The sequence below is a fragment of the Balaenoptera ricei genome, chromosome 2, assembly GCF_028023285.1.
Source record: "Balaenoptera ricei isolate mBalRic1 chromosome 2, mBalRic1.hap2, whole genome shotgun sequence".
Taxonomy (NCBI): domain Eukaryota; kingdom Metazoa; phylum Chordata; class Mammalia; order Artiodactyla; family Balaenopteridae; genus Balaenoptera; species Balaenoptera ricei.
In genome coordinates, this window is record NC_082640.1 from 51132989 (window position 1) to 51157535 (window position 24547).

The following is a 24547-nucleotide window of genomic DNA, read 5'->3' on the forward strand; positions in this document are numbered from 1 at the left end:
TATTTTTCTAACACCTAAAATGCTCTGAACTCCCAACCACATCTGGCCCCAAAGGATTTGAATACAGGATGAAGACTTTATAAAAGGTGCAGTGGGCTGCCCATCAGCCTGTACGTGGACAAGTTGTGAGAAGAAAGCCAGTCTGTAGCGGGGGCAGGAAGAAATGGGTCACAAACGCAGGCTGTGGTGAACACGGAGAGAAGGTCCTGACATCTTCAGAGGCCCTGGCCCCAGACCTTCATCCCGGCCCTGGGGACCTGTGAGATACCCTGCATCTTCGCAACCACTCTCTTTTACATTAAGCAGCTCTAGCCGGAGTGGTCAAGCTGGAGTCAGAGAGCCCTGACCATCAGACCTTCCATCCCCTGGGAGGCTCAGACCCAGAGGGAGTTTCACCATGTCGGGGAGAGGCAGCTGGGAGAGGGAGCTGGGAAAGCACCTCCACTTCCAGACACGGCCTTCGCCAAGGCCTCTGACACTTCCATGGGCACGTGGCCTGCTGGTCTGGGCGGGGAGGACTAAACTCTTGAAGGCTTCCACTTAAATGAGATTCCACAGTGAAAGCAGAAAGGGGGTGGGTTTGGCAACAGGCCATCTCAATGGGTTTCTGTCTAAAGGCTTTTCCACTTAGAAATATTTTCTAAGGAAAGTCTTTGTCTTCTTTTGGAGGTGGTATGAATTTGTGGTCCTGAGCCCTCCCTTGGAAAATCTACCTCTGCAAGAATTCCCTTTTTTTTTTTTTTTTCAATAAGAGAAAAAAGAAAAAAATATAGCTTCCCCTTTCTTGAACTGTGCGTCACTCGCCAAAGAATTCCACAGCGATAGCAACGCTATGAATAGGGCAGTCATAATGGGCTTCAGAACAGCCCAGAGCCCAACCACAGGAATCGTTCCTCTCATGGCTGAGCTAGAATTGTGCCTTTTATAAACCGAATTGTGACAGGAACACTTATAATCTCTATTCTCCCCCTACCTTCTGAATTGGCCATTTATTATTTTGTTTTTATCCTCATGAAACGCTCCTTAAAAAAAAAACAAAAAAAAAAACCCCCGCTGGCTTCTGTTTATATTTGAGAAGGAAATGAAACCAAATATGCAAGAAGTCATGACAATTCCACCCCAGAGGGGGATGTGTCAAGCTACCCTTGCAAAGCCCTGTACTTGGGGTCTCTCCTTCAAAGGCAGAGGGCTTACTGTCCTTATCAAGTAGGGTTCCACTTTTCAGATCAAAGGTGGTGGCACTCTGGCTATAATTATTTATTGCTTTGGCAGAAACAAAAAATGAGTGGGTAAAAACACATTCTGAACCCAATGAGCTTCCCCAAATAGCTGTACTTGGAGGCTTCCTGTAAGGGGGATCTGGGCAGACATCAGCCTCAGCCACTGTAATGATAAGGAACCAAGGAGCTCAGTGATCCAAAAGTGGTTAGAAGTAAAATAAAAGTTTAATCTGGACTTGGAGAAATCTGTGGAAAAACAGACATTTCAGTGGGATTTCTGCATTGAATAAATGAGGCAGGAAAACTGAAAACTGGAGCAAGAGACCAAGGAAAGAATAACAAGGCCTTGCACATGGCAGAGAGGAAATGAGAGTGGGTGAGTCTGTCTTAGACCTGACCTCTTCTTGCTCCCAAGACGTGGGAGAGGACAGACAGGGGACCTAAACCATCCTTATCTGGTAGTCTGGGGATGGTTGAAGGTTTGGAAATGAAGCTGCTTCTCATCAAAACCTGCCACTGCGCTGCAAACACGGCAGCCCCTGCCAGCACTATCTTCCTTCCGATTAGGGGTCCGAGTGCGCCTGGGACGTCTAGAAGCCTCAAATGTCTTCCTGCATCAGACGAATGCCCAGGCAGAGCCACAAGGCTCTTTTGTGAGCCCCAGCCTCCAGCTGCCTGTCCCCTGTTTGGGAGCATGGGTCTCCTCTCTCCCTAGTCTGCAGGGAAAGCCGAGGGTGTGAAGGCTCCACCTCCCTGGAAATCTGCTGGTTAGGCGACAGGGTGGCTATAATCACACAGCTCCCAAAGGTGGTGGTCTTTGTAAAAAAGGAAAACGTCTGGGGGAACTCCCCGATGCTTTAAAATGAGCCCACGGCTGGGTGGGTAGGTATTCTCTGCTCTGGTTTAGAATGTCCCACGTCAGTTTGAAGGTGATGGGTCAGGTTGTTGGGTTAAAAGCTCCGGATCTGAGGCCATTATTCCCTGTGCTGCCTGGGCCTACCCCCGGCATAGTTATGCACGCTTGAGCTTGTAACAGAGTGTATATTTCAGAGGTTCTTCAGATCACAGGGAAGAAACCTAAGTCCTGGCACAGGAACCTCATTCTCCTGCAAAGTATTTTGCCTCCTGCAAAATACTTCAGAGGCTGTGTAAAAATCAGGCCCAGTTGCTTGAGTTCTTATTGAAGCATCCTCACTCAGCACTCGTGAAATCTTTCTGTCTTACTGGAAGCCAGCTGGTTATCTTCTGAGTCAGCTCCTCCGGAACTGGGCTCAGTTCCCTCCCTGCTCCTCATGCAGCAGCTTAGACGTGTCACGTAACCTGTAACCTCTCACCTTCTGCATGGGTGGTTTTGCATATTTAATGAGATGATATAAGCAGAGCTAACTTGAGCCTGGCACATGGTATGTTCCATAAATGGGACCATGTTGTCATCATTATAACACACTCTTTTTTCCTGAAGATGAACAGAATTTTAAGCATAAAAAACCCTGAACTAGGCCCTGGGAGATCCTTATGGACAATAAACAAACATAACAAATCCTATAGACCTGATACCCCACCTCGAATTTTATCAGCCACTGGAAATGCTTGTAATGTCCAGTGGGCAGAGTCTCTTGATTTGGGAGAAAACTCTGGGAAAGAAAATGTGACCTGTGCTTATTATCATCTTCCCCAAGTTGTAAACTGTCCTGGAGCAAAACAAATACAAACACATAGATACAATAAACAGGGTAGTGGTTACCAGAGGGGAAGGGGGCGTGGGGGGAGGGTAAAGAGAGTCAACTGTATGGTGATGGATGGAAACTTAACTGCTGGTGGGGAGCACACTGTAGTGTATACACAAGTGAAAAATATAGTGTTGTACACATGAAATTTACATAATGTTATAAACCAATGTTACCTAAGTTAAAATAAAAAAAAAACTTTCCCCAAACACTCCCGTCAAAGAGTAAGAGCCAACCCAAGATGAACCAAGAAAAGAAATGCAAGAAAGCGTCACCACTGGAAAGAGAAACAGCAGACACACAAACCCGCTGTCCTGCTCCTGCAGAGCCTCGCTCTCCTCAACGCTGGCCTGGGCCCGGCAGCACAGGGTATTAGATGGCAGGCTGCCAGCGCACCCACCTTGCTGTGAACAGAACGGGGGTAGGGGGCAGGCAGGAGGGATCTGGTCCACTGACTGCCTCACAGCTGCTTTTGGGAAATCTCACAGAGCTGGGTCATCCAAGTTCAACTCCCTGTGGGTCCACGGCTGAGCTGGGCAGGACTGGAGTGTCCTCTTGGGTGGATTGTGGGGGTGGGGATGCCCTTTGGGTTTTCCTAGGAGGTGTTTATGGTTTTGGGGAGTTGGGGAGGCGGGTAGGGAGGCCACTCTGAAAGGATGCGCCATATGCTTTTACCGTCAACCACCACTGCTGTCAGCAGGCCCTTCTTCTTGCTGCTCAGCCGGTCATGCATCTGGCACTGCTGGTCACGGAAGCTGGGCAGGCCCTTGGGGCAGGGCAAGTTCTCACAGACTGCGTGCTCCACGCTGGCGCCCAGGCAGTGCGTGCCTCCAGGCCCCGGGCTAGAAGGAAGAGGGCGGTCTGCGTTAACCAGACAGGCTGCGGAAATAGCAGGGGTGCTCAGGTTCGGCCTCTCTTTCTGGAGGGGGAAGGGGCAGGCGAAGTTTCCAAAGCAACCCCCCTCTCCTCTTACACACCATCTCTCAGCAATCCCAGGCCCACGATGACGACATGCTAAGTGAGCCATCAGAAAAATGCATCCAAGAACTCTAAATCAAGGTCATCTGGAATTAGAATACAGTGAGGATCAATCAGTTCACCAAGATCCACAAATTGTGTCTTTCATCTGAACTTAAAACTTGACCATCTGTAACACTGAAAACCCCAAGGGGAATTTTTGGTGTGTGTGGGTTTTTTGATTTTTTGTCTCCTACAAAATGAAGACCTTTAAATGGCTCCTAGCTATACTCCAGAGGTCACTAAGTTTTAGGATGGGCAAATAAATAGCTCTCATTTACTCTGTAATGAAAAGAATAAGAATGATTAATTCTCTTGTTCATGGGCTTCGGGTAGAGACAGCCGGATCCCAGTTTTGCACCCCTTACCAGGCAAGCGTGAGACCACACGTGCTCCATGCTGTGGTCTTGGGTCCTAGATGCTCTGTGCTTAGGCTGGGGCTTTAACCAGTGCAGGAGACCCAGTTGTGTTCTCTGGCCATGTCTGCACATGAGAGGGGCACTGAGGAGGAGCAGCAGGACACTGGCCCAGCTGGCTGAAGCTGTCTCTGCCCAGCTCTTCCACGAGGCCCTGGGTGTCCTCTTAGGACTCTGAGCTGGGCAACCTCAATGGTGCCCTTTACTTCCACGATGCCAAGAGCACCATGATGGAGTAAGATTGTCCCCCCCCGCCACCTCACCATTCCCCCAGCACTTTTTTATTGAAATTCAGCACAAATCACACCTGCTCCACTCAATGACTTTTCACAAACTATATACACCTGTTAGCAAGGTGACATTTTTTTGATACACTAACCATTTCATTTTGAATATTTCCTTTCCTCTCTTTGCCATTTCTTGTGTTCAGACAGTAAGACCACCCTATGATGATTGCCTTATGGAAGAGATATGACAGCAGAAGGTGGCAGAAGTCTTTAGGCTTTTGTGTCACAATAATCTATACCAGGAATCCACAAACTTTCTCTGCAAAGGGCCAGACAGTCAATTTTTTTGGCTTTGTGGGCCACGCAGTCTCTGTTGCAACTACTCAATTCTGCCACTGCTGGACAAAACCCAACACAAGACAATGTGTAAACAAAAGGGTGTGGCTATGTGCCGATCAAACTTTATTTACAAAACCAGTGGTGGGCCAGATTTGACCCATGGGCCATAGCTTGCTGGCCCCTGGTCTACATAAATGTGTTCAAGGAAACATCTGGAGTAGGAGGAAGGGCATCGCTCATACCTCCATGCCCACCTCATACACCCCAGACAACACCTCTCCCACCTGGGAGTGGAGGCAGCCTTGAGAGATTACATACGCTAGTGGTTCCACAGAGGGTTCTGAGTTTTGATCTCAAAGTTAGGGAACAGCAAAACCTCTCTAAGGCTTATGACATCTGAGAAGAGAGGGATCCTTTGTTCGTTTGCCTGCCCATAGTACCAGGGAGGCAGCTAGAGCTCAGGGAAACGACTGCATGGCATGCTCAGATAGATGGAGCCTCAGACCACCTCCCCAGGAGCCCCAGGCCCAAGTGCCAAGTGTGGGTAGATGAATGTATTTCTGTGCCACAAACCATGGTGCAGAAGGAACAGAGAGGGGCTGGCCCTGATGAACCATGTGGACCAGCAGGAGGGACATCTTTTCTACAACAGGCGAGTTGCACATCCCATGGCTGGGACCAGAGAAGAAATGGGTGAGGCAGAGATGCTCTATGGTAAGAAGTTGTGGGTTGAATTATGTCCTTTCTAAAATTCATATGCTGAAGTCCTAACCTCTAGAGCATCAGACTGTGACCTTACTTGGAAATAGGACCACTACAGTAGGGTGAGCTCCTAATTCAGTATGAATGGTGTTATTATAAAAAGGGGAAATCTGGAGACAGACACCCCCAGGGAGAACGCCATGTGAAGATGAAGACAGAGATCAGGGTGATGATTCTACACTCTAAGGAATGCCAAAGATTGCCAGTAAACCACCAGATTCTCCCTTACAGCCCTCAGAAGGAGCCAACCCTTCCAAACCTTGATTTTGGACTTCTAGCCTCCAGAACTGGGAGAATAAATCTATTATTTATGCCACCCAGTTAGAGGGTTGTTAAGGCAGCCCTAGGAGATGAATACACCAGACATCACAATAACCAGATGCATCCTCAACCTAACTTAGACGCGGACTCAGGGAAAATGGGGCAAAAACTCCTGAAGTGATCAGGAATCCAACATGGACTAGAATGGAGTTCAAAAATACAAATTAGGTTGTTGCTAAAAAAATAAAGGAAGCTACGTTTCCTACACACCTTAGGGTGTGGACTGAGATTTGCACATGTCATGTAATTAACTTCCTGAATTGTCATCAAGCTTTGTTTTAGTTTCCTTTTTAATTTCCTCCATCAATTGAGTTTTCCAGATTTACGTCTGACTGACCCTCATATACCAACTACCTTTATGCCTCACAGCAGGTAGGTGGAGAGGAGATTAGATGTGACATAAGAGAACTCCTGGATACAGCAGAAAGTGGGCCTGGGAGGGGGCAGCCCATGCGATACCACATGTGCCTCAGGATGCTTCCCTCCTGAACTCTGTTTATCCTCTTTCTTCTCCACGTCCAATCTTCTCCCACAGGCAAGTCTCCTTTCAGCCCTCATCTGGCTCACTGCCCCATCTTCCCCACTCTCCGATCCCTAACTCTCTGCCCATCCTTAAGGATACCTCCATCCTGCAGCCTATTTTTCTTTCCTACCTGGAATCTCTCCTGACCCTGCTTGGGTCTCTGCTATGCTGCTTATCATCAACCTTGTGAAATAGTCAGCTGAGTTCCTGTTTTCCTCTTATTCCTCTGCATCCTCAAGCAGAGAATCCTACACAGGCTGGTCTTTAATAAACAGTAGTTAGACTGAACTGAACTATATTATCAGAATTTATCTTAAAAGGATCAAAAGACAAAGGGATGTCAGGGAAAATGGTGGAGTAGGAAGCACCAAGAATCTCTCCACCTGGACCAAAACTGTATTGGCAGAAACTGCCTGAAGTAACTATTTTGAAACTCTGGAGTCTATCCGAAAGCTTGCAGCGTCCAGGAGAAAGCTTGGCTGGTAAGCTGCGGCTAATTTTGGTCAATTTCAATCTTGAGTGTGGTAGTGGCTATCTGTACACCATGTCCTAGCCCCATGGCAGGTAGCTGTGCCTACATTCCTGGTGTGGCTTTCTGGAGCCAGGGTGGACAATAAAGACCTTGTCCTCCAAATATCAGAGTTCTGTGCTCTGATTGCTCAGTGCTGCTTTTGATTTCTGAGGTACGGGCATAGGGGCTGGCCACCACTGCTGCAATCCCTACCAGGTGCAACCCCTACCAGAGAATTTCAGTGAGCAATACATTTAAAAAAATTCTTTTTCTCCTTTTGGGAGCCAGATATTTAAGGATTAGGTTATTCAGAAGCAACTGCACAAATGGGAAAATTTAGAAAGCCACTAGGTTTGCCCAAGAAGAGATGAAGGCTCAGAAAAGGCCAGAGAAGACCTTACACTTCTTCAGTTTGATCCCCAGCACAGAGAAATTTTTCAGTAGCAAAGAAACGGTAAATGCGTGAAGAAGGAGGAGAAGCTGATTTCCAGAGGTACATTGTAAGATTCAAATGTCCAGTTTTCAACAAAACAATCACAAGGCATATAAAAAAACAGGAAAGTATGGCCCATTCAAAGGGACAAAATACACTGGTAGAAACTGAAGGAAGCCCAGAGGTTGGGCTTACTAGACAAAGACTATAAAACAACAGTCTTTAAGATGCTCCAAGTGCTAAAGGAAGACATAGACAAAGACAGGAAAATGATACATGAAAAAGTGAGAATATCAATAAAGAGATAGAAATTATAAAAAGGAAAAAAAACTCTGAAGTTGCAAAGTACAATAACTGAAATGAAAAATTTACCAGTTGAGTTCAAAAGCAGATTTGAGCAGGCAGAAACAAAAATCAGGAATATACATTTGTTCTATGAATTTGTCCTATGAATTGAAATATTGAGTCTGGGGAATGAAAAGAAAAAAGAATAAAGAAAAGTAAGCAGAGGGGATCTGTGGGAAACAAGTAAGGGGACTAAGATACACATTATCGGAGTCTCAGAAGGAGAAAAAAGGAGCAGAGAGATTATTTGAAGAAATAATGGCTTAAAACTTCCCGAATTTGAAGAAAGACATGAATCTACAATTCAAATAGGATAAATTCACTGAGATGCACTATAATTAAACTGTCAAAGGACAAAGAGAGAATCTTGAAAGCAGCAAGAGAGAAGCAACACATCACAGACAAGAGATCCTCAGTAAATTATAAGCCGATTTCTAATCAGAAACCCTGGAGGCCAGAAGTCAGTGGGTTGATACATTCAAAGTTCTCAAAGAAAAAAAAAAAATGTATCAACTAAGAGTTCTATACCCAGCAAAACTGTCATTCAAAAGTGAGGGAGAAATTAAGATATTCCCAGATAAGCAAAAGTTGAGGAAGTTATTTACCATCAGACCTGCCCTACAAGAAATGCTTCAAGTTCAAATGAAAGGACACTAGATGGTAACTTGAAGCCATATGAAGAATTAAAGCTCTCCAGTCAAGCAGCCATGATGCTAAGCTTTATCAGAACCAGCTACTAGAGAGACCCTAGAGGAGGGACAGGCTTTGTCTCTGGTTCTGATATGTGACTTCTCCCTGTAGGCTCCTGTGGTGGCCTGTGATGCATGCCACCTCCCTCTAGGCAGGTTCTGAGGGCAGCTTCTAAGCACATCAACACTTTGGGAAAATTCTCAGCCTGGTCTCACATTTAGTTTCTCCTTTGGATGGTTTTCCCTGACACCACTAAGTGTGACTTTCCAGAGATTTCCACCAGTGCAGCACCTCTGCAAACGTCTCCCTCATCTAGTGGGCCCTGGTTGTACCCTCTCCAACAAGTCCAAGGAATTTCAGCCCTGGGTGTGTGTGTGAGGGGGGCACCCTCATCCATATTTGTTCCTTCCTTGGGTGTCCTGACTCAGACCTGAAGATAGGGGCTGCTTCCTATATCTGTTCTTCCTGTGTCTCTAGAGTTCTTTACATCTTAGCAGCTAATTCCCCAATACTACAATCACCTGTTATAGCTAATGCTTTTTTACATTAAACTTTCCCTGTTCAAAAAAAAGACCAAAAGAGTTTTTTCAGTTTTCCTTTGGGTCACTATTTTGAACAGCATGGAAAAAGGGAGAAGCAATCCACAAGCAGCATGATTTTCTACCCAAATCATCCCAGTTTCAATATGTTGATCTGTGGCAGGACCCTGCACTCAGCCCACTCACTCTTTAAGACGGTGTCAACAACACAGGCCATCTGAGTGTTACCGTGATACCAGTGAGGGCCTCCTGGGTATACACTGGTGCTGAGACCACAGAAAGAGGCCCCCTATACATGCCATAAAGAAGACGGAAGAGAATCTTTGCAGGGGGAAGGCATGTCTGAAGGGAAGGCCCACAAGTAGCTTATGAACAAAAGTTCTGGGGGAAGACTTGGAGGAGGGGCCAGCTTTACCAAGGAACCCACGCCAGGTGAGTGGACCAAGCTTGAGTTGTATGGACAGAGGGCCTTCAGGAGATGCTGTGTTGGGGCTGCAAACACAGGCAGGAGAGATCACCCTCCCAAAATCTGAGGAGCAGAGGGCTGGGGTTCTCACTTACCCTGAGTTATACAGTGTGGATAAAATACAAAGCACCTAGGAAGGCTAAAATAACAGAAACCAAGCTTGACATGGCTAAAATGAAGGATGGTTACCATAATAGGATTTGTGGTAGAATAGAGTCGTCTGTTTCTGAGAGCTAGAAGTAGGTCTGTGACCAACGCTCAGCCTTTCCCACAATGGCTGGAAGGGCTCCAAGGCTCCATGAAGACCCTTGGAAATGCAAGGGGAGGTGGCAGCACATTGAAATCTCATCCTTGAGGACACAGGTAAGAACAGAGGCACTTTCACATTAACAGTGATCATATGCTAATATGCCCAGAGGGCTTACACTCTGCCTGCTCTCCATAACCGTTACCTCATTAAGTCGGCACAAAGAATCAGAAGGGGGATCCTCACTGCATCCTTCAGATGAGGAAACCGAAGCTCCAATATATTAAATGACCACACAGTGGGGAAGTAAGTGGTGGAGATAAGAAAGTGTGACTCACAAGTGCTCCTGGTTGCAGCAGGAGCAGGTTAGGGATGGGGGCTACTCACTGGCTACTGTGAGGTGAGGAATGCCAGCCTCACCCACTGAGACAGGCATGGGGGGTGTGATGGATTTTCAGGATGCTTCTCCAATATCAATCCCCAATTTCTATTTGTACTCTATCAGGACTTTCTTAATATGAACAAAGTACAGTTAGGGGAACCACTGTCAGAAACCACCCACGCCGGTCAGGCACCATAGTAACCACCTGCATGAGTTATCTTATAACACGAGGTCCTGGTAAGGGATGCAGAACTAACAAGCTACCACCATCCAGAAGAATTCGGGAAAGGTCAAAAGGAGAGAGGAGATGCCATTCCATATGTCCTGCCAACCCCCCAGAATCCTTCTCGCTGGAATCCATCTTGGTTGAGCAATGCGCGTGCCACCAGGAAAGACCCTGAGTCAGAATGATTGGCCAGAGACAACCCGGAAACTAATCCCATCACCCTAAAACCCAAGACTGAGAGCCACGTGGCAGAGCAGTCCTCCTGGGTTCTCTTACCCTGCTGCTCTCCGCCTGGGCACCCCTTCCCAATAAAGTCTCTTGCTTTGTCAACACGTGTGATTCCTCGGACAATTCATTTCCAAGTGTTAGACAAGAGCCCACTCTTGGGCCCTGGAAGGGGTCCCCCTTCTTGCAACAGTAGGAGTTTAGACATAAACCCAAATGACTGGAACAGGCAGGTCACAGGAAAGAATATCCAAGTGGCAACTACAGACACAATCAGATGCTCAGCCTCACTGCTTATGAAAGAAACGCACAGGACAACCTCACCGAGATACCACTACACACCCACCAGAACGGTCAGAGTGGAAAAGACATGCAGCACCGAGCACTGGGGAGGCTGGGGGCAGGTGGAAGTTTACTGCTGCTCAGGGCAAGGGGATGGCATGGCCACTCTGCAAACCAGGCCCTCACCCAGTCACACACGCATCAGGAGCCAACACGCACCTGCATGCATGCCCAGCACGTGCGCTCCACCGTGATGAGCAGTGCTGTGCTGGGAGCCATATACTCAAGGGCAGGTGCCCTTTCCGCACATTACACCATCAGACAGGTTTTTAAAACAAGGAAAAGCATAAGGTAGAGAGGCTTGGGGGAGAACCCGGAAAGCAGAGAGAAAGTTTGGAGAGAAAGCCGAGTCCCTCTGAGCTCCTGTGGGGTAGCACCGGCTCCTGCCAGGTGGGTCCCAAGGGCCCCAGGCAGACCCAGCACAGAGCAGGGAAGCACGAAGGTCTGCTCAGATGATCAGCATCACAGACAGCAGGTCTGCCCTTTCCCTGGATGACAGGCAGCATTCAGGTGGAACGAAGAGCAAGAGGCAGCTGAGCGGCAGCGCTTTTGGGTTTTTTGCTCTGCTCTATTGAATGAAGGTAGATCAGAAGATAAAGCCACCACAGTGGTTAAAACCCGCTCACCACCCAGAGACAGGGTGACTTCAGTGGTTCTGCCTCCTGTTCCTGCACCAAGAGCTCCGAGGAGCAAGCAGGGCACAGCCGCGGGATCAAAGTGCTGCAGGGCTACTAATGCCCCCACAGGGCAGCCGCCATCCTAGTGTTAAGGCCTCCTCTGAAAAGTACCAAGTAACACACATGGAACTTAGGCTCAAGTGCAGAAAATTGTGATTTTTAAAAACTATCCCTGTGAGTACCAGATACGTTAAAAGCACACGTATGGGGGTTTCACTGTGGAAGCAAAAAGCCATTACAGGAACATAACTTCACTCCCCAAGGTCTTAGGAGGAGGTGGGCTGCTTTCCTTCCTGATGCTCAGGGTGTGGACGCTGTGTGGTGACCCTAATGCACTCCTGCTTCTAAGATCCACTCACCTCCCCATCCTTCCTGTGCAGAGCTGGCTTTTCACACAAGATCAATGGAGCCTTTTCTCCCCACCCTAATCCCCAGCCATCCCCCAAACACAAGCCTCCTGATGGGGTACCAGAATTCACATTAGAGATGAACTCTCTGCCTTGCAGTCTTTTGGCAAAAACTCCCACCGACAGCGACACAAATTATGTCAGGAAAGGACAAGCTTAGGAAGCTGGATTAAAAACACGGATGGTCCTCAAAGCCTTGATGTTAGTTGGCAAGAAATAAAAATTCCAATAGCTGTAAAGACCAAGACTAGAGAAAAAAATGGGGGGACTCTTTTGCCAGTATTTTGGACAGTGAATAAACCAGCTGCAGGAGATGGGAAAGGTGCCAGGAATATAATGTGAAGGGGGTGGGGAGAGGGTGGTGGGAGAGTTCCAAGTAGGAGATGTACATAGCAGTGAGATTTGGACATCCTTGGGAAATCTCAAGGCAGCGAGCCTGGTGATTTAAGGAGTGAGCCGGGAGAGGACGTTGTTTTGGTCAGAGCTTGGCTTGGGGCCTCCATCAGCTGTGCTTTGTAACAATCACCACCTCAGGCCACTCTGCAAAAGCAGGCTGACAGCTACTGCCTGGACTTCAGCAAACCCTCCCTGCTCCTGCATCTCCCTGGGAAGGAACAGGACTGCTGCAAAGCTGCTCCCTAAGGCCAGCCCCTTCTCCTCCCGTTCACCTGGGTGGTTCCATGAAGGTGAGAAACCTTGTAGAAAACTACAGGGGGAAAAGAGCCTGTTGCTTCAGAACAGGAAATGGAGCTACACTGTTATTGCAAAAGACTGGACCGACTACCAAGGCGTAACTATTATAGGAGCAAAAACATATTGTTTCTCTCACTTGGAATAAACAAAGCCAGATTATGTTTGGAGCTTGCTCTTGAGATGGCTCTGAGCACCTCTAGCTGTGAGCACAGCCTCACTGGGGCAGGGAAGGCACAGGTGAAGATGGCCCTCATGCCCAGGGGCACCTGGACCCCATTCCTGGCTGTTCACAGCTTGTGGGCCTCAGCGAGGCTAGATGGTACAAGGGAAGGGGCCTACCTGGTGACCCACCTCCTTGGCATAATAATTCACAATAACCTTTGGGTTTTTTAAGGAAAGACAATATTAGATGTGTGTTTTGCAGCACTGGAAGATCAGAAAGTTCGCTTCTTTCTCAGCAAGCATGTGTCTAGACGGTCAGGTGGTCAAGTACACATTACAGAGGGCTGGTCTGCTGTGGGCATGGAAGGAGGATGGGGCCCAACAGCTCAAAGGTCAGTGGGGGAGGACACAGTGAAAACAAGTGAGCAGATGCATATGAGTAATTATAAATCATTATAATACCTGTAACATTAGGAAAGGGTGCAGAGAGAGAGTGTAGAGCAGGCACCCGCCTCAGGCAGGGTGGTCAGGGGAGGAGGCCTGTCTGAAGAGAAGACACAAAGAGGGCAAAGGAAGCCGGGAAGAGGGAAAGGAGCACCGACCCAGGTCCGGAGGTTGGGGCGTTGTGTCTGACAACAGAAAGGAGGTGCAGTAGGTTGAATAGGGTGGTGACTTCCCCTGCAAAGACAAACCCACCCAGAACCTGCAAATGTGACCTTAACTGGGAAAAGGGTCTTGCTAGATATCATCAGGATCTCATAATTATGAGATGAGATCATCCTGGATTAGGGTGGCCCCTAAACCCAATGGCCAGTGTCCTGAGAAGAGAAGAGGTGGTGAGGAGAAGCACAGAGAAGACGTCCACATGAAGGCAGGGGCAGAGGCTAGAGTGGTAAGTCTATAGGGCAGAGAAGGCCGGCAGCCACCAAGGGCAAGGGGACAGGCGAGCAATGGATTCTCCTTCAGAGTTTCAGGAAGGAATCAATCCTGCTGACACCTTGACTTCAAACTCCTGGTTTCCAGAACTGTGAGAGGATAAATTTATATTGCTTTAAGACACCAAGGGACTTCCCTGGTGGTGCAGTGGTTAAGAATCCGCCTGCCAGTGCAGGGGACACAGGTTCGATCCCTGGTCTGGGAAGATCCCACATGCCGCGGAGCAACTAAGCCCGTGCGCCACACCACTGAGCCTGCTCTCTACAGCCCGCGTGCCACAACTACTGAAGCCCATGAGCCTAGAGCCCGTGCTCTGCAACAAGAGAAGCCACCACAATGAGAAGCCAGTGCACCGCAACGAAGGGTAGCCCCCACTCACCGCAACTAGAGAAAGCCTGCGCACAGCAATGAAGACACAACACAGCCAAAAGTAAATAAATAAAAAATAAAATAAATTAAAAAAAAAAAAAGACACCAAGTGCTGGTAATTTATTATGGCAGCCACAGGAAACTAATACAGGGGCCATGGTGAAGAGCATGGATTTCATTCTAAGTGCAGCAGGGAGTGACCAAAAGGGCTGAAGCAGGAAGAGGTATAATTGGCTTTACTGGTAAGTGGATGTCTCTGGCTTTCTGTGGAGAATGAATCTGGGGGCCGGGGGGATCATGTGGGAAGCAGGGAGGCTGATGCCGATCGTCCAAAAGGACACTGGAGCCTCGCTGCTGGGTCCAAACCTGACCCGCCGTTGCCCAGCTGTGTGACCTGCAGCAAGTTACCTAACCTCCATATGATTCAGTTTTTAACATGTGCAAAGGGGACAAAAAAGACACCTCTCCCTTACGACAAATTTAGGTGATTTACTATGTGCAAATGTCTAGAAGGGAACCTGGCACCTGGACAGGGCCCTGCGTGCCCTGTTCTTATCATTATCAGACATGGAGGAGGAAGAGAGGGGACAAGGGGACATGCATGCACTCAGGGGCTTTGAACTCGACCTATGCAACAGCTGGTGGTGCTATTTACTGAGGGGGACATGGGCTGGGAGGGGAGTTTGGGGGAGGAGAGATCGCAGCTTAGGAACCGTCAGGTTTGAGGTGTCCAGGAGAAAACCAAGGGCAGTTGGTGGGACTATGCCCCTATAGGGGGGCGGGGACTTTATCCGGTTTTGCTTATCGTAAGCATACACCGAGCAGGGTCCCTGGCCCTGAGTTAGGGCCCTGTGCAGGTTTACTGAAGGCCCCATGTTGGAGAGGCATCTCCGAGGAGGGTGTTCTCTATCGGGTCCTTCTCCAGTTGCCCTGCCCCATGGGGTGTTGCTGGAAGACTTCCCTCCTGGGGATGTGTCAGAGCCCACAACCGCCTGATGTGCTGAGACCCACAAAACCCCTCAGCTGTCTACGTGTGGTAGTCCTACAGATTCCCCATTCCTCAATGATAAGATGTAGGAAAGGGACAAGGAGAGATGAAGTTCATGACTGCCAGTCGGGGGCCACCTGATAAAGTAGAGGAATGGAAGAAGGTTTTTAAAACAACTTTGGGATTTCCAGAACAGCCTCTTTATGGGGCCAATGGGCCTGGAGGGGTGGGGTGAGGACACAGCACGGGAAATCCCACGGCAGTTCAGGCCAGGGTGGGGGGTATGTTCACTCAGCCCTCTGAAGTCAGGGGTCTTTAGGAGCCTCCCATCACAAAATGCCCCTGTGCCCAGAACAGAGGAAGCAGCTGGGGTGGGGACAATGGGCACAGCTGAAGCATGGCTGGGGGGGTAGGGGTGGGTGCGCCTTAGCCGACGTCATCTTCACAAAACACAAAATCAGGTCCCATGAAAGTTGTGCCTACCACATTTGCTCAGCATTGATAACATCTTATTCTTGCAAGGGTGCCTTCACCTAAACACAATCCTATTGTTGACCATCTTGGGACACAGAGTCCTTCCAGAGGTATTTAAAGGGTCAGATATTCCCCTACTGGGTGTCACCTGACCTGGGATGATGTACGTAATGTGCCAAAGGAGAGCAGTCCTTGGCCAGAGCACCTGAGCTCCAACCACAAACATGGAGCACCCATGACAGCCACAGCCTTTGCGAATTGTGCTCTGCACTTAACAAATCCTTTCTCCTCTGAGCCTCAAAACAGTGCTGCGAGGTAGGAGGTAGGGCATGTGGTCTTGCTCCTGTTCTTCTCCTGGTGCTAATATCAAGAGGGGCCGTGTAGTGAATACAGATCATGTACTTTACATGCATTCCCATGGATTTTTCCAATTTTTAGATGGATAGGAAGGTAACAGCTGCCTGTTGCTATAAAAAGTGGCCCTGGGATTTGAAGCCTTGTCTGTTCTGGCTTTGAAGCCTGGCTCTTCCTACTATACCATGCCAGCTCCCTGTAATGGAGGAAGCTGAGGCCCAGAGAGGGAAGGGTCTTCCTTGAGGTCACATGACCAATAACCAACCAAACCAGGCCCAAATCTCCATATCATGATTCCAAACCCAGAGCTCTCTTCTTTGGGGGAGAGGTGGAACTATTTTAACATCATCACAGAGAAATGGAAAAACTGACGCCACTATTAACCTCTCACCACTTAGCTAAATAGGTTTTCTAATCATCTAATCATCTACCCATCTATGATGGCAAATTTTTTTTTTCCTTTTATTTATTTATTTATTTATTTATTTATTTATTTATTTATTTATTTATGGCTGTCTTGGGTCTTCGTTTCTACGCGAGGGCTTTCTCCAGTTGCGGCGAGCAAGGGCCACTCTTCATCGCGGTGCGCGGGCCTCTCATTATCGCGGCCTCTCTTGCTGCAGAGCACAGGCTCCAGACGCGCGGGCTCAGTAACTGTGGCTCACGGGCCTAGTTGCTCCACGGCATGTGGGATCTTCCCAGACCAGGGCTCGAACCCGTGTCCCCTGCATTGGCAGGCAGATTCTCAACCACTGCGCCACCAGGGAAGCCCCTATGATGGCAAATTTTATGTACCAACTTGACTGGCCATGGGATGCCGAGACTAAAAATTCTTCCTGGGGGTGTTTGTGAGGGTATTCCCAGATGAGATTAGCATTTGGATTGGTGGACTCCTGGAGCAGTTGCCCTCCCCAGTGTGGGTGGGCATCACCCAATCCACTGAGGGCCTGATTAGAACAAAAGGCAGAAGGAGGCCTCACTGTTTGGGCTGTGATGTCTCCTCTCATCTTCTCCTGCCCTTGGACTGGGATTTACATCACGGGCTCCCCTGGTCCTCAGGCCTTCAGACTCAGACTGAATTACACCTGGGCCTTCAGCTTGCAGGTGGCAGATCATGGAACTTCTCAGCCTCCATAACCATGTGAGCTGATAATAAATCATACGTATATGGCTACTGGTTCTGCCTCTCTGGAAAATCCTAATATACCACCTATGCTTTTAATTAAGAATTCACTTCTAAAAGATTAAATACCTACCTACTATCTGTCAGGCACTCTGCTGGGTTCTGGAGGGAAAAGTTTTAATAAGACAATACATAATGCCAATGCTTACAGCACTACCAGAAAATACAGTGTTCTTGACATTGACTAAACTGTGAGCGTAAGTTTTCCTTTAATCTGGAGGTTCTCAACCTTGGCTGGTCATTGGAGTCACCAGAGAGATTCGGCACATCTGATTCCTGGGCCCCACCTGCAGAGTTTGTGATTTAATTGGTCTGGGATATACCTTGGGCATTAGAATTTTTAAATACAGGAGAGGTTTGCTAATTATTCATCAATACGATTTAATTGTAGATATAAACCATTTCCTTTTAGTCATGATTTATAACTTGCTCATTTTCAAAAATTAATGTGATGTAGCTGATGGCACACAAGATGTAAAACAGATTATTTAAAGAAACATTAAAAATGGGAAATTTCAAGAGAAAAGGAGAAAAAATAAACCTGTGATAAAGGAATTATTACAGTTAAGCATAAGATCTAGCCCTGAGTTTTTTGGAGCAAACGTGTAGAGGTGAACAAGGATTATGGCGTCATCATAGTCAATAAAAGGAAGCCTATGAGGAAACAAAACTAAAAAACTATTTTCTGTCAAACAGTTCTAACAGGACAGGTGAAAGATATTTGGATACAAAAGAGTGGAACCCACAAATGCTTTGTAACTTATCAACAGCCAGGCTGCTCCCAGATTAGCTCATAGCCAATTTGAAGGTCAGCCTCACTTTTCCGAAGGTCTGCCAGCTTCCCTGGGATAACCCTTGTCTAAGGCAGCCAGGAAGCAGGCCGGGAGGGATTCTCTTCCAGCTGGATGAGAAACAGTTCTACCAGGGCCCACGCAAGGGAGGGTAGCCAGCTTCCCACAGGACTTACTGCATGTCTGTTACAGAGAGAGTTCTGTTTGAGCTGAGATGCCATTTGACGCACACAATGCCCGGCAACCTGGACCTTCGGTTCAAGTTCACTTTCCTTCAGCTCAAATCAACAGTGGGAGACAGACCCTGCTCTGCTAAGGCAATGCGAGCTGCAGTTTGGAAACCCCGATCCAGGCACCCTGGAGAAGGCTGGTCAGGGGGACTTACGGAGGATTGTCGCATTTCCTCTGCCGGAAGCGGGCTCCCGTGCCACACGTGCGGCTGCACATGCTCCAGGTGCCCCACAGGCTCCAGTCCCCGTCCACGTGCTCTGGGATGGGCGTCTTGTTCACACACTCCCCAGCGCGGCACCACTGAAACACAGGAGGGCAGCAAACCTGCTTACTCACTAAAAACTGAGATCCCCTCCACGTGAGAAAACACCACGCCTCCTAAACCCAATTTTTGTAATTTACACAAAAGTAGACTATTTTGGGGTGTGTAAGTTTGCTAACTCTGGTGACATTCCTTCCATATCCAACCTGACACCGCTATGGCTCTGGGGTTTGGATTTTGCCCTAAACTTCCACGTGAATGTGTTCAGTGGAGGTTCTCTAAATTCCCAGAAGTAGGATGGGAGAAACCTATCTTCTAAACCTATCTTCTAAAGGATGGGAGAAACCTACCTTTTCTCATGGAGAAACCTATCTTCTGCAAACTGTTTAATGCGAGTCTCTTTCTGGAAGGCAGTATTTCCTGGCTCTGTAGTTTTGAACTTCAGGGTTGGGATTGGTGCTTGGAGATGACACAGCTGGTGCCACGTGGGAGAACCTTGGCTCTTTCTGAGGATAAGAGAAAGCCAATCCTCTAAAATAATTTCCCAACGTGTGTGGCACAAACCCTGGGGCAGGAGATGTGACTTAACAGTCCTGATCATAGCATCTCTTTCAGTTCGTACAATAAGACCAGAGAGAAAGCCTTGGGCTGTGGCTGCTGGTCCTGAACACCTCTCCTAACACTTGCCAGTCTCTCTTGTTAATGAAGATCAGGCTGAAGATTGGCGCTCTTAACCGCTAGTATTGTTCTCATTAAAATCTTAGGACAGCCTTTTCTGCACGGCAAGTGATCCTGTTTTTCCATTTATGGTCTACTGATATAAAAGTTTTAAGTAAATTCACTCATGTGACAAAAGGAGTTAATTTAATAAAAATATTGAGTAAATGATTCCTGTATAAGAAAAAAAGCAGAGAGCTGAACGTATCCCTCTGTGCCTTAAGTGGGCTCCATGGCATTTCTGGGGTGGCCCGGGGGTGCTTCAGGGGCTCCTGAGTGCAGTGCGGACCACCTTTCAGAAGAGGTGCCAATGTGCAGGGGATATGGGGTTGCCTGCTGGGGGCAGTGAGAAGCTGGGTTACCTTGTCTGCCCCACACTCTGTGCCATCCAGGGGAGGGTCCAGTTTGGTCTTGCAGGATGTATCTCCTTCCACCAGGCACCACAGTCCGGCGCACATCAGATGCTGCTGACAAGGGAAGGAACGTGACTGCCGAGAACTCTGCACACAGGTCACAATGGGGCCGGAAGGTGGGGCCCCCTGACCGGTTTGGATTTGGGATTTGAAACATGAGGAGAAGAAGGAGGGTCATGTATCTGGATATCAAAAAAAATAGATGCATCATTTCAACTAGTTCATTTAGCTCAACAAAATTCCATGCATTTACTCCTAGGAGGGCTCACCTCCTGGGGGTTGAGCTCAGCAGTTCCTGCACTAGCTACTGAGGGCCTAGGAGGCATCCGATGCCGGCTGGAGCCTGGGAGCCCTTAACAAGCAGATACATTCAATGTAGGAAGGTACAAGGCAGATTCCTACCGGTCGTACAGAGCGCATGGGAAAAGAACCTCAGCAACCAAGCCTCCTCAGGGCGGGCTCGCTCTGGAGCTGAGGCTGGTGCAGCTGCTATGCGGCCTCAGGAGTGAGAACCCAACAGGTGATGTAGGCTCAGGGCTGCCCTGGGGTTAAAGAGGCAAACTTCAATCCTCCCCGAGGTCACCTGCTTGCTAGCTCCGCTGAGCCACCTGTGATTTCTTACAGTATTTCACCTAGAGAATGTCTTACCATCCACGAATATACAATTAAAATAATTCTACTAAAACAGGAAAGAGCATTTAAAAACACAGACTCCCATTTTCCCAATTGTATTAATGGGAAACTTGGACATGGGTAAAGTACTCAGAATGAGACACTTTATCAAAATAACTGAAGCAGACATGGCCGGTGTCCTCCCCATCTGCCTCGGTCTCCCCTGCAGGACTCAGGGCAGACACCGTCCCCCCACATGGCCTGCTGCTTCCCTGATCTGCCTGCTAGAAGCCGTTCTCTGGCCACGGAGCAACCTTGACCACAATGGCTGGGAGCTGGACACCCGTCCCTGGGTGGAATGGTTCTGAGGCAAGGTCCACACATCTGGCAAGGTCCCAGGGGTGGTCTGTTGTCCGCGCATCAGTGCACCTTGCTTGATCGCCCCTCATTTCCCTGCCCCCTCACAGTGCTTCCTGGGATCACTTCCCAGATAAACTCCTTGCACCCAAATCCTTGCCTTGTGGTCTGAAAATTGAGAACAGATGTACTTAAGGCTCTTTGAAAGACAGTACTTCCGGGATGCCAGACCCAATCATGGCGACAGTGCCTGAGGGCTCCATCCTCCAGGGCGCGGCCGTGGACCAGAGGGTACACCTCAGGCAGGGTCCCCACACACAGCTCAGGGCAGTCCCTGCGGGGCTCACGAGGGTATGAGGACTCAGTACAGAGGCCGCTGTTCCAAGTAATCGCGAACATCTGCGCAGAGGAGACGCGCAACTGTGCTGTCCAAAGTTGGAAAATGTTTAGATGTTGAAGGGACAGAAACAAAGGCGCAAAGGGAGGGAAAGCAGAACCGCAGGCTTGACAATGAGCTCAGAACAGCCCACAGCCCTTTTTCATTTTTCAAGTATGTCAGAGCTGCTCTGTGCCCCTAAAGAAATTGATGAGTCGAGTGGAATTTTGCACATTTGGGTTCAGAAAAGCCTCCACATTCCCATTATTGTCCGCCTCTCAATGGAGTGGTAACAGGATTAGTGGCTGGAGCACAGCACCAGCTGGTCCCCATAAAGACCAACGGCACCTTGTTAAGTGTGTGATTTCATGCACTTTGACCTAAGAGCTCTTCCAGAGCATGGTGTCAGTGTGTGGACATGTATTCATGAGACAAGGCGGGCCCAGGAGGTGAATTTATGGGGTAGGAGTGTTTAGGATTAGGAGACCTAATTGCCCCTTAGGAGAGAGGAAGACAGTGGTGTGTGAGCTTTATAGACAGTGTTTTCTCGTAACTTTTCTAATCATCAAAGAAAAGGAGAATGAGGTCAGGCAAAGATTTCTTAAACAGAACAAAGAAAGTACTAGCCATAAAGGAAAAAAATTGATGAATTATACTATTTATTATACTATTATACTAATTATACTATTAATTATACTATTTAATATTAAATATTAAAATGAGCTGGAGTAGGGAAATGTTAAAATGAAGAACTTTTTTTTTTTTTTTGGCTGCGCTGGGTCTTCATTGTTGCGCTCAGGCTTTTCTCTGGTTGCGGCGAGCAGGGGCTACTTTGTTGCAGTGCGCAGGCTTCTCATCGCGGTGGCTTCTCTTGTGGCAGAGCACGGGCTCTAGGTGCGCAGGCTTCAGTAGTTGCAGCACGCGGGCTCTGTAGTTTTGGCACGCAGGCGCCAGAGTGTGCGGGCTTCAGTAGTTGTGGTGCATGGGCTCAGTAGTTGCGGTGCATGGGCTCAGTAGTTGCAGCTTGTGGGCTCTAGAGCACTGGCTCAGTAGTTGTGATGCACAGGCTTAGTTGCCCCGCGGTATGTGGGATCTTCCCAGACCAGGGATTTAACCCGTGTCCCCTGCATTGGCAGGCAGATTCTTAACCACTGGACCACCAGGGAAGTCCCAAAATGAAGGACTTCTGTTTATCAAAGACAACTGTAAGAAACTGAGAGATGTTTGCATTGGGAGAGAGATTTGTAAGGCACAGAACCAACAAAGATTTGTATCCAGAATATATATAAAATAAAACCCTAAAACTCCTACTGAGCAATTAAGAAAAAGACCCAATAGAAGAACGGGCAAAAGATGTGAACAAACATTTCACATAAAAGGATATATAAACATATAGGATGGCCAGAAAACATGAAAAGATGCTCAGTTTCATTAGTCATCAGAGAAAAGCAAATTAAAACCAACGAGCTAAGAAACAAAAACAAACAAACAAAACCAACCAGCTACCTCTTCACACCGACCAAAATGGCTAGAATGAAAGAGATGGAGAATACCAAGTGTCAGCAAGGATGTGAGAATACCAAGTGTCTCATAAACTGATGATGAGATTCTTAGTTCCACAACTTTGGAAAACTCTTTGATAGTACTTACTAAAGCTGAAGACATGCAATACCAGCAATTCCACTCCTAGGTTTGTATCAAACAGAAATGTGTGTGTACGTTCACCAAAAACATTGTCAAGAATGTTCACAGCCACAGTATTTGTATTAGTTCCCAAGATGGAAACAACCCATGCACCTTTCAACAGCAGAACAGGTAAATTATGGTCTATTAGAACAATGGGATACTATATGACTCCATTTATATGAAGTTCAAAAATGAGTAAGAGAAAACTATAGTGTTGGGAGTCAGTTTAAAAACAGACAATGAGGATAAGCATAAAAGGTGACTGTAAAGCTGTAGCCTCTGACTTCAGCTTGGCCACCAGCATTGCTCTGTGCGCCCAAGCCAAGTAAACTGCCTTTCTGTGATTCATTTTCACAGCTGAACAAATGGGTGGACAACACCAATGCTCGTCACTGTGATGACTTCTAGATGGATAGCTGGCATTCACGTCACGCTTTACAAATGACAAAGTGCTCTGACATCTGTCATCCTGAGGCTCATGACAGCCCTGGGAGGCAGGGCTTTCTCTATTTTTTCCCACTTTTTTTTTTCATTTTCTTTTTTTGAAGTAGGTGAGTTTATTACTCATAGGTCCTGCAATAGTTAGTAGCAAGTCTTAAGGGCTCACTCAGGGAGGCCAAGGCAAGATGCAGGCAGAGAGAGTGGCAATACTTGGACTCATGCCTTTATTAGCGACCATAGGTGAAATTCGTTGGGTTTCCCCAGTTCAGTGTGTATTGTTAAATTAGAACCAAAATGTGCAGTATTTTCTTTCTTTTTTAAAAAATTTTTATTGGAGTGTAGTTGATTTACAATGTTGTGTTAGTGTACAGTAAAGTGAATCAGTTATACATATACATATAGCTACTCTTTTTTAGATTCATTTCCCATATAGGTCATTACAGAGTACTGAGTAGAGTTCCCTGTGCTATACAGTAGGTCCTTATTAGTTACCTATTTTATATATAGTAGTGTGTATATGTCAATCCCAATCTCCCAATTCATCCACCCCCGCCTTTCCCCCCAGTAACCATAAGTTTATTTTCTACACCTGTGACTGTATTTCTGTTTTGTAAATAAGTTCACTTGTACCATTTTTTTTTTTTTTAGATTCTACACATAAGCCATATCATATGATATTTGGCTTTCTCTGTCTGACTTCATTCAGTATGACAATCTCTAGGCCCATCCATGTTGCTGCAAATGGCATTATTTTGTTCTTTTTTTTTTTTTTTTTGGTTGCGTTGGGTCTTCGTTGCTGCACGTGGGCTTTCTCTAGTTGCGTTGAGTGGGGGCTACTCTTTGTTGCAGTGCATGGGCTTCTCATTGCGGTGGCTTCTCTTTGTTGCAGAGCATGGGCTCTAGGCGCGTGGGCTTCAGTAGTTGTGGCACACAGGCTTACTTGCTCCACGGCATGTGGGATCTTCCCAGACCAGGGATCGAACCCGTGTCCCCTGCCTTGACAGGTAGATTCTTAACCACTGCGCCACCAGGGAAGTCTCTATTTTGTTCTTTTTATGGCTGAGTAATATTCTGCTGTGTGTGTATATATATATCTTCTTTATCCATTCCTCCGTCAATGGACATTTAGGTTGCTTGCATGCCTTGGCTATTGTAAACAGTGCTGCAGTGAACATTGGGGTGCATGTATCTTTTCGAATTATGGTTTTCTCCGGATATATGCCCGGGAGTGGGATTGCTGGATCATATGGTAGTTCTATATTTAGTTTTGTAAGGAACCTCCAGACTGTTCTCCATAATGGTTATACTAATTTACATTCCCACCAACAGTGTAGGAGGGTTCCCTTTTCTCCACATCCTCTTCAGCATTTATTGCTTGTAGATTTTTTAATGATGGCCATTCTGACCAGTGTGAGGTGATAACTCATTGTAATTTTGATTTGCATTTCTCTAATAATAAT

At 47.4% G+C, this 24547-nt stretch overlaps 1 protein-coding gene across 8 annotated transcripts in view; it reads right to left on the reverse strand.

Moving 5' to 3' along the window:
- ADAMTS17 (ADAM metallopeptidase with thrombospondin type 1 motif 17) overlaps window positions 1–24547 on the reverse strand; it is a 359201-nt gene that overhangs the window by 125750 nt on the left and 208904 nt on the right. For 7 of the 8 annotated variants that reach the window (XM_059912610.1, XM_059912612.1, XM_059912611.1 and 4 more), the window contains exons 11-13: window positions 19565–19669; window positions 18378–18523; window positions 3623–3789 (exon numbers count right to left, since the gene is read on the reverse strand). In XM_059912610.1, the coding sequence (XP_059768593.1) occupies window positions 3623–3789; window positions 18378–18523; window positions 19565–19669 (418 nt within the window). The remainder of the gene's footprint in view (window positions 1–3622; window positions 3790–18377; window positions 18524–19564; window positions 19670–24547) is intronic. The other variant, XM_059912613.1, reaches the window with a different exon arrangement.